Source organism: Psilocybe cubensis, chromosome 8 (assembly GCF_017499595.1).
Source record: "Psilocybe cubensis strain MGC-MH-2018 chromosome 8, whole genome shotgun sequence".
In the NCBI taxonomy this organism is placed as follows: Eukaryota; Fungi; Basidiomycota; class Agaricomycetes; order Agaricales; family Agrocybaceae; genus Psilocybe; species Psilocybe cubensis.
The window spans coordinates 2551074-2561541 of NC_063006.1; the positions used below are offsets into that span (position 1 = coordinate 2551074).

The 10468-nt window shown below is 42.5% G+C and overlaps 1 protein-coding gene across 1 annotated transcript; it reads right to left on the reverse strand.

Moving 5' to 3' along the window:
- Positions 1 to 5223: 5223 nt before the first annotated feature.
- Positions 5224 to 5635, reverse strand: JR316_0009288 (uncharacterized protein; the record flags this gene model as incomplete). Its single annotated transcript, XM_047894992.1, has 2 exons — positions 5224 to 5346; positions 5399 to 5635. The coding sequence occupies 2 exons, from the start codon at positions 5633 to 5635 to the stop codon at positions 5224 to 5226; spliced, it is 360 nt and encodes a 119-aa protein (XP_047746451.1).
- Positions 5636 to 10468: the final 4833 nt, after the last annotated feature.

Genomic DNA, 10468 nt, shown 5'->3' on the forward strand with positions numbered 1-10468 from the left:
CTTGTTTGTTCTATGTTATTTACAATGTTTTCTGATACCTATGTAGACGCATACTTGCGTGTATTATAGGTACTGTTAAATTCTAGTCCGTTATATATACGCAAACGGCTGAGACGCATACTTGCGTGTATTATAGATTTATCAGGTTATGGGCCCCGCTTGCGCGATCTAACCCCACTCAAAAGAATCTACGGACTCAGAAGCTCTCATATCAGCTTCCTCAACCCCATAGGCAGCCGGATCCCACGCGATCTACGCAGATCTCCACATTGATCAATTCACGCCATAGCACCACCAAGCAAACATGTTGTCCAAAGACGTCACCGCTTGCCCCGTTCTTGAGAACGCGAAAGACTTTCAGATATGGCAAATACGCATTATCGGAAAGCTAAAAAGGGAAAAGGTTTATGATGTTATCACCAATCCTCGAGTGGATTCCTCATCCATCACAAATCCCAGCATCTATCCCTCTACTACATTCCTTGCTACTCATGTTGATTCATGGGAAGTTAGAGACGGAAAAGCACACGGCATTATCACAGATCACATTTCCGATCGCCTTGCTCTTGCTACCCAAAACGAGCGCACCGCAGCTGAGCTGTATGCCAAACTAGTGGATCTCCATCAAAACCAGAACGTTGGCGCCAGCGCATTTTACATGTTCATCAGTATGCTAGAGAGAAGTGGGACGGCGATCCAGAGACCGTTCAAGACCATATCTCCTCCCTCGCTGCCGGAGACTCAAAACTTGTGGCCATGAAAAAACCAATCGACTCCGAATTCCTTGGTTTCCTTCTTCTCCACTCTCTTCCTGACGACCCTGTCTGGGAAATGTTCAAAACTTCCATCCTGAACGCCATGCCTAAAGACTCAAAGATCACCTTTTCTGATATCGCTGACCGGCTTGTATTCAACGCCATGCGGCAGCAAGGCACTGAATCAGCTATGAAAGCAAAGGCCATGACGTCGAAGGGAAAGGTGTCAAAGCACAAACCAAATGCGCCAAAGACTGAGCGCTTCTGCTCCTTCCACAAGTCTAACAGTCACAACACTGAAGACTGTAACGCATTGAAGAAAAGGGGCAAGCACAAAACAAAACCAAAGGAGCGGGGAAAGGATTCAGCGAACCGCAGCAGTCACGATTCAAGTGATTCATCATCATCTGAATCTGACTCTGGGTCCGACACCAAAAGCGCACATTTTTCAGTTAATACATCTCATGTAAAAGTTTCAAAGTCTTTAATGTCACGCGTTCAAGCCTACTGCACCTCCACTAAGAAAACAAAAACTCTCCAAACAGTAGTTTTAGACTCTGGTGCCTCAACACACATGACGCCTCGGAGAGACTGGTTTGTGCCAAATGCCTTCAAAACCTTAAATCCCCCAAGACTCGTACGATTTGGCGATGAGTCAGGAGTGCCAGCAACAGGCATAGGAAATGTCATTCTGCATCAAACCATCAATGGAAAGGAAGTTGAAGTAACTGTCCGGAATGTACTTTATGTTCCAGCTTTCACACTCACACTCCTTTCCGTTCGACGTTTCAACAAAGCCGGGTTCTACTCAACCTTTAAGGGAGAAGACTGCACTGTCAAATCAATTGTGACAAAGCGCAAAATATTAAAAGGGAGAATTAGGAAAGGCCTTTACCGAATTGATTGCAAAGTTGAACCTCACAAACATATGACTCCAAGGTCGGACGCAAATGACAGAAGAAACGAGTCTGCGCATACAACAATTGACATAAACGTTCTGCACCGCCGGATGGGTCACGTTGCAATCCCTTGACTAAAGAAGATGGTTGATGACGGACACATATCTGGCATAAACAAAACAACCGGGAAGGCAAAGTTTTGTGAACCATGTGCAATGGGAAAGATGAAAAAGCTGCCATTCACTCACGAGGGGCACCGAGCAACTCGCCCACTCCAGATCATTCACTCGGATGTTGGCGGCCCTGTTCTACTACAGGACAGGCACGGGCACAGATATTGGATCACCTTCATTGATGATTTCAAGCGAATGCCCTGGGTTTACTTCATGAAAAAGAAATCAGAGGCGATCGAAATCTTCAAACGATGGAAATCAGAAGTACGAGCCTTATTCAAAGTTGACATCGAGGAGATCCATATCTCCAAAAACTTTCTAAGTTTCTTCCAAAGTGACGGAGGCGGCGAGTACACTTCAAAGCAGTTTGAGAAGGAACTCAAAAGCAGCGGAACTGTCCATCTTACAACTGCCGCAGACACGCCTGAGCAAAACGGCCTAGCTGAAAGGATGAATCAGACTTTAGTGACACTCTCCACAACAATGCTTGCAGACTCAAACCTTGCAAAATCATACTGGTCCGACGCAATGGCCACAGCGGCTTTCATGATGGCAAGACTCCCAGGCCCTGACCAAGGCGGAGAATCCCTATTCAAGGGGCTATTCAAACTGGACGTTGATGTATCGTGGTTTCGACCATTTGGAAGTACTGGCTATGCACTCATACCAAAAGAAATGCGAACCGGGAAGTTTTCTTCTAAAGCTCGCAAATGCATCTTGCTCGGATATACAAGTGGAAAGAAAGCATACCGATTACTAGACCCAAAAACCAAAGCTGTCTTCCATAGTCGGCATGTCAAGTTTGACGAATCAAACAGCAAGACCTCCCGCACTGTTGAGCTTTGTGACGTTCAAGGCGAGTCAGACCCCATCCAATGGGGATCAGAGTCAATTGATGGATACTTCCACCCACTCTCAAAGCCAGGAAATAGAAAAGGCAAAGACAGTAGAAGCTTGTCAGACGGTGAATCGGATGACGACACACCATTTGATAACTCACCAAACACACATCACAATGCCGAATTCACTCCAACCAAATCATCTCAAACGCCCCCACGCACCTCTCAGTCGACTTCGAGTACACCCCCTCGAAAGACAGAGAATGCTAACCCGCCAGCGGCTCCAAAGAAACGTTTGAAAAAAATCTGGGTGCCTGATCCAAGCTCTGTGGCAGTCAGCCGACCACGAAGAACTGGGACAGGAAGTCAAAATCGTTTCTCAGTACTTGAAAACAATGACGACTCACCTGAAGACAAGTCAAGCAGCCAGCGTCAAGATAGTGGGAGTGCTGCACTCCCAAGCAACAATCCTAATCGCCAAGTGAGTGGGAGCAGTTCAAACACGTGAGATGCAAGCCGTACAAATGAAGGCACCGGGGAAAACATGTCAACGCCACAGCCACAGGAAATTTCCTCCGATGACGTCAATGACGACGATGACACATTCTTTGCCGGCCTTGCAAACACCAGACCAGATTTCGCGCTGAACAACACCTCGACGCCTGCAACGACGAAGGAAGCATTCTCAGGCCCTGACAAGGCAAAGTGGGAGGCGGCATTGGAAGATGAACTTCGCAGTCTGAGAGATAATGATGTGTACGACGTTGTGCCAATCCCAACACACACAAAGCCAATCACCTCAAAGATTGTTATGCGAATAAAACTTGACAGCAACGGAAACGTTGAACGGCATAAAATTCGCATTGTCGCCAGAGGTTACTCTCAAAAGGAAGGAATCGACTACAAAGAGGTTTTTGCTCCCGTAGCAAACCTTGAGTCAATCCGGGTCATTGTCGCCCTTGCAGCCAAATATGATCTAGAGTTGGATCAAATGGACGTGTCAACCGCATACCTCAATGGAGAATTAGTTGAAGAGTTATACCTCATGCCGCCTCCTGAGGTTGAGATACCATCAGGACATTGCTGGCGACTTAAACGATCACTTTACGGACTAAAGCAGGCAGGACGAACCTGGAACCACACGCTCGACAAGAAGCTCAAGTCAATGAATTTTGTTCGCCTCAATGCCGAGACATGTCTTTACATATACCGTGAACCAAACGGCGAGGTCTGCTTCCTAGTGGTATATGTCGATGATTTTATTCTAGCAGCGACCTCTCGACCATTTATGAATAAAGTCAAGACCATGCTCTCCGGCGCCTTCAAAATGAAAGACTTAGGCCCTGCTTCGTACATACTTGGCATACAGCTAATACGTGATCGTAAGAATTGAACGATTTCCCTTTCTCAATCTCAATACTGCAAAACAGTTGTTGACCGATGTGGAATGAAAGATTCAAAACCCATGTGGACCCCAATGGCACCCGGCGTCCACCTTATGGCTGAAGACCCGACTCCAGACGCCGACAACTCAATCAGATTTGAGATGGAAATTAATGGGAAGACAGTGTCGTACGCCAGCGCCATAGGATCCCTTGGATACGCAGTTGCAGGCACGCGCCCAGATCTCGCATACACCGTGGGTGTGTTGGGTCGCTTCAGCTCATGTCCCAAGCTTCACCACTGGAAAGCCGTCAAACGAGCTCTCCGATATCTAAACACTACGTCAGATATGGTATTACGCTACGATGGACGTGATATCGGCTTAGACATGGATTTCAAGCTTCACAATGACTTCACGTTTGAAGGATTCAGTGATGCAGACTGGTCAGGCGACTCCGACACATCAAAATCCACTTTGGGCTTCTGTTTCATCACAGCACAGGGAGCAATTGGATGGGCCAGCAAGCTCCAGTCAATGGTTGCCCTCTCTTCTACAGAATCTGAATATATAGGTTTGTGCAATGCCGCACAACACCTAGTCTGGCTACGTACCTTTTTCGAAGATATTGACAAGAAACAAAAGGATCCAACAAAGCTTCACTGCAACAATCAGTCAGTGATCATTCTATCTAAGGACGCACAATTCCGTGCGCGAACAAAGCACATCCAAAGAAAGTATCATTTCATACGTGATGATGTTGTTGCCAGAGGACAAGCCTCCATTATCTATATCCCTACAGAAGACATGGTTGCCGACATTCTCACAAAATCTCTATCACGCGACAAACATTGGAAGTTTATGAAGGCTCTAGGTCTCCGCCTGAACACGAGTGGGAGTGTTAAAGATGTTAAGTAGCTTTCGCCATTCTTATGGCGTATCATTAGCTATTACGTGTTCTCATTCTGCGCCCTGTTATCTTTTAAATCTTTCCATCTTCGCACCTCAGTCCGTTATATATACGCAAACGGCTGAGGTACGTTCATCTTGTTTGTTCTATGTTATTTACAATGTTTTCTGATACCTATGTAGACGCATACTTGCGTGTATTATAGGTACTGTTAAATTCTAGTCCGTTATATATACGCAAACGGCTGAGACGCATACTTGCGTGTATTATAGATTTATCAATAGCCCCCAGACACCTGTATTGACCTTGCGTCTCATATGGGTGAGCATTTCAGATGTCGCAGCTTTGCCAAACTGTTGCTGATGCCAATCTTGAAAAGTGTCTGTGAGCTATGACCCAAACATTAATATGAATAGTACATGCCAGTCAATACAAACTTACTTTAGGGATATACGCAATATGGTGTGCAGCGAATTCTTTAGGTTTTCTTCTGGTGTATTTTGACTGGTTGAAGATATACATAAGGATCGGCCATATAGAAGCATCGCCAAAACTGGTCAGGTGGATAGAGTCTGAAAAGATCCTGATACCAACGACAAAGGGCTCCAGGTGTCTGTGGAGACCTGTGCATGGCTCTGACTTGATCTTTTCATACTCTTCATTGAAAATGTCCGCCATGTAGGACTCTGAGAATAAGTGTTTGGGTGGTTTGTTGGGTGAGGGACGCCAAAATTCTCTGTACGGTATGGTCGTATACGTCTCAGAGGTGCATTCTGCAAAGGCCTGTTTGATAACTTCTAGAGGTTTTTAATACATGACGTTTTCAACAACAAATTGAGGAGCCTTTTCTTCCAACTCGAATATGAAACTGTCGCATGGCACTGGTATTGAAAAGCTGCCCTTGATCCACCCAGCTTCCGGTTGACACACTTCTGACAAAGTAGGATCTGTAGAATTTTTTTGGGTGGAGATTTTGTCCAGACGCGCTGCCTCTTGAGCAGTAGAAAAGGAGGAATCAAAGTTCTTGGGGTCAAAATCCGGGTCCAGTACGACTTGGTGAATCAATTTGTCAGTATCAGCGTAGGATTTAGTACCGTGGCTGTTGTAAAACCAAGACATGATAAGTTGAGTAGAACAATTTTTAAAAACTGATAGGAAAATGCTCATGTATATGGCTACTCAAGTGGGGAAATATTCCCTATAAATATATTTTCCTTATTTTTGAAAAGTGCATCAAGAATGAAACAAAATTTGTTGGCAAAAATATTTGTTTGGTGCATGGATTGCTTTTTGGCCTATCTTGATGTTGCCATGAACACAATTGGCTGTGCAAAAACATATTTCAAGCATAATTTGCAAGTGCTAGTGCATTATTTCTTCCCCAAAATATATTTAATGTGTAAATTACATGCACATAAGTATATTTTGTCTACTGAACAAACCTTTTACAGTGGGCAAAAAAACCGTTTGAGTATTGGTCACGTATGAAAAGATTAATTTATAACTTTGAAATTAAAAATGTTAAAAATATGAGATTATTCACAGATATACTATATGGTGTTAGCTAAAGGATGACACACTGATCATGTGATTTATCCAAGAATTGACCAAACAGCAGCATACACAATTTGCTAAGTCATTCGAACAGTTTTTTTGCTAGTAATTTAAATGCTATAAACTATGTATTATCACATGACTTTGTTGATATACCAAACAACTATCAATAAAATCATGTGACTACATGTTGAATAGGTATATAATAGCTACAACCAATCTCTTTATCCCCCCAATCAAGCATGAAACCCCTCTTTAAAGCAACCATTGCTACTATTGTCTCTCTTCTTACTTCTGGTCACTTTTATGCCTCTATCAAGGCCCAGACTGGAGCTAGTGCTGGTTCTATCACCAAGATTTGCCAAGACTACTGTCCTGAGGCAGTGGTTTCCCATGGAGGACGCCCAAAGAAGCTGACTAGTGCCAATATCACCTATACCAAGTGTGGAATTCGAACTGAACAAATCAAGAATGCTGTGCAAGCTGCCAAGTCTCTGGCTACTATTAATGGCCAGAATATCAGTCCTCAAACAGTTAGGAATGCACTCAAATCAACTGGCATGGTCTCAGTGGCAAAACAAAAGAAGCCTTTGTTATCAAAAAAGCATAAGAGGGCTAGATTGGAGTTTGCAGAAAGGCACTTGGAGTGGACTGTGGATGAGTGGATGACTGGGCAAGGGTCTGGTGGTCAGATGAAACCAAAATCAACAGATTGGGTTCAGATGGCAGAGATCAGGTGTGGATAGACAAGGAAAACAGACAGGACCCCAGGAGGATCAAGTAAACTGTGAAGTTTGGAGGAGGAAACTTAATGATGTGGGGTTGTATGGGATGGGAAGGAATTAGATTTCCTACTAGAATTGATGGGAAGATGGATGCTCAGTTATACACTGAGATCCTAGGTGATGAGCTCCTAAAATTCTTGGAGTGGTATGATCAATAGGTAGAAGATATCCACTTTCAGCAAGACAATGACCCCAAGCACACCTCAAAATTGGCCAAGAAATGGTTTGAAGAGCAGAATTTTAGGGTTCTCATATGGCCTGCACAATCTCCAGATCTCAACCCCATTGAACATCTATGGGAATACCTCAAAAGAAGACTTAATGAACATGAAGTCCCACCAAAGGGTATCCATGAACTTTGGAAGAGGGTTGAGAATGAATGGAATGGAATACCCAAGGAAGTGGTGCAGAATTTGATTGCTAGCATGCCTAGAAGGTGTGCAGCAGTGATTAAGGCCAAGGGTGGACATACAAAGTACTAGTAGATATGATTTATTGATACTCAAGTGTTTAGCAAAAAAACTGTTCAAATGACTTAGCAAATTGTGTATGCTGCTGTTTGGTCAATTCTTGGACAAATCACATGATCAGTGTGTCATCCTTTAGCTAACACCATATAGTATATCCGTAAATAATCTCATATTTTTAACATTTTTAATTTCAAAATTATAAATTAATCTTTTTATACGTGACCAACACTCAAACGGTTTTTTTGCCCACTGTATCTTTGGATGCAAAAACAATAATCTTTCAAAACATATGTCAGTTACAAATATTAGTACCAATATACAAATACCTTTGATATATCTTCATACTTTGTTCCATCTGTGAACTCTCCTGCTGATTTCATAAGTGTTTTGAAGTGATTAAGCCCACTCCAATGCGGAATTTCGTCTACTCTAAAATTATCAAAATAAGCGCCCAAGCATACTAGTGATAATTATAGAGTACAATTATACCTTTTGTCAACGAGTGCTGCAGTTTTTTTACCTAGATTGTTTACAATCTTCTGGTACTCCTCCCATAAGTGATCAGAAAATACACCTCTATGGTTGTTGTGTAAGCGGTCAAATAATAGAGCTTCATAAATGTCAGTGTTCTGGATTTGTTGGAAGACATTCTGTGAAAAATTTTGGCATTAATCAACGAGTTTATTGTCCAGTATAATGTCAATACATACCTCTACGTTGCGCAAACCATACATCTGCAGAAGCTTATCTGCATCTGTTTTGTTTAATTCCTAAGCTTCATCAAATATGTTTCCCATTTCTTTAGCTGATCGTAAGGGATATATTGTTGTAAGATCAGTGAGATTTTGATGTGGCACAAGACATCTAGGGCAAGGAAAATTACTGTTTGTACCACGAATTAACGCCATAACACATCTAAAAGCTTGTGGTCAATAGATTTATAGTTTGGCTATCAAATAAGTGACGTACTGCTCCTCATAATCAGCCGATAAAATTAGTATCACAGGGTATATCCATTGTTGAAAGTCCTTTTGAGAGAAATAGAACCCAGTTTTTGCATGATCTACTAGACTTTGGATGATTTCATAGAAGGATTTGTGCCAAACAACCCATTTAAAGTTGACAAATCCTTTTTTACCTGTTTCCCCTGCATTTTCCTCAATCTGTATATGATATAGTTTTCTTTAGATTTGTAAAGGCTTAAAAAAAGAAATATATTAATCACTTACAATCGGTAATAAGCCTACAACTCTACCACCACCTACACCTTCACCATTTCGCAGATTTATAGGGAGATTTCCACATCGAGCCATGACTGGATATCCCTTTTGTGTTCCAAATGAGGATAACCATGTTTTATCAGCATACAAAATTATGCACAGTAGTCCTGCACTATCGGGTAGCTTTGACTATTAACAAAGGTAATAGAAGTTATAGTATTTTTCTTTTTAAAGCATGTATACTACTTACCTGTGCTTTCCACCATGCATTTCCAGTCCACGGCTCATCAATAAATCGCTTCCACCTTTGGGCGCTAGCATCAAATTTGTAATGCCGCTCCGCATCCCATTTGAATTTAGGTGCAAGAGTTGGATTTTCTAATAAGCTTAAGCACCAGTCCCAAATTGGACAAAAAGCGAGATCAAAGCTGTTCTCTTCACCTTTGTATGGAACTGTAATAGTCCAAGTAGAAAACTAGACAACATTGTCTGATTAATATAATAATCTCTCAAGTAAAAAATAATTTAAACATACTCCTTGAGCCTTAAGCACTTGTGCATGTTCCCAACAGGCTTCAAGATCCTTTCTATCCTTGATTGTAAAAGTGCCCGGGTCTTTTATACATTGGTGAATAATTGATAAGAGTGTGGAAGATTGGGATGAATTTAAATGCGAGTCATGCATGAACTCTGCAAGCTCAAAGTCAAGGCGAGTATGGAATGGAAGCCATGGTTTCCTATCCACATTCTTAGGCTTAGTCTCTGGGAGTGTTGATTTGTAGTCCTCAAAATGGAAGATCTCTTCAACCCGTTTGGATTTCGGATGGTATTCAATCTTTATATCATCAGCGACGGCTTGTATTAGTATGTTTTCATCCTCACCCCCACCGTCATGATGATCTGAGCTTATATTCTGATCTGAAACCCTCTCCCAAAGTTCATGGATACCCTTTGGTGGGACTTCATGTTTATTAAGTCTTCTTTTGAGGTATTCCCATAGATGTTCAATGGGGTTGAGATCTGGAGATTGTGCAGGCCATATGAGGACCCTAAAATTCTGCTCTTCAAACCATTTCTTAGCCAATTTTGAGGTGTGCTTGGGGTCATTGTCTTGCTGAAAGTGGATATCTTCTACCTGTTGACTATACTACTCCAAGGATTTTAGGAGCTCATCACCTAGGATCTCAGTATATAACTGAGCATCCATCTTTCCATCAATTCTAGTGGCAAATCCAATTCCTTTCCATCCTATACAACCCCATATCATCAAGTTTCCTCCTCCAAACTTCACAGTTTGCTTGATCCTCCTGGGGTCCTGTCTGTTTTCCTTGTCTATCCACACCTGATTTCTGCCATCTGAACCCAATCTGTTGATTTTGGTCTTATCTGACCACCAGACCCTTGCCCAGTCATCCACAGTCCACTCCAAATGCCTTTCTGCAAACTCCAATCTAGCCCTCCTATGCTTTTTTGATAACAAAG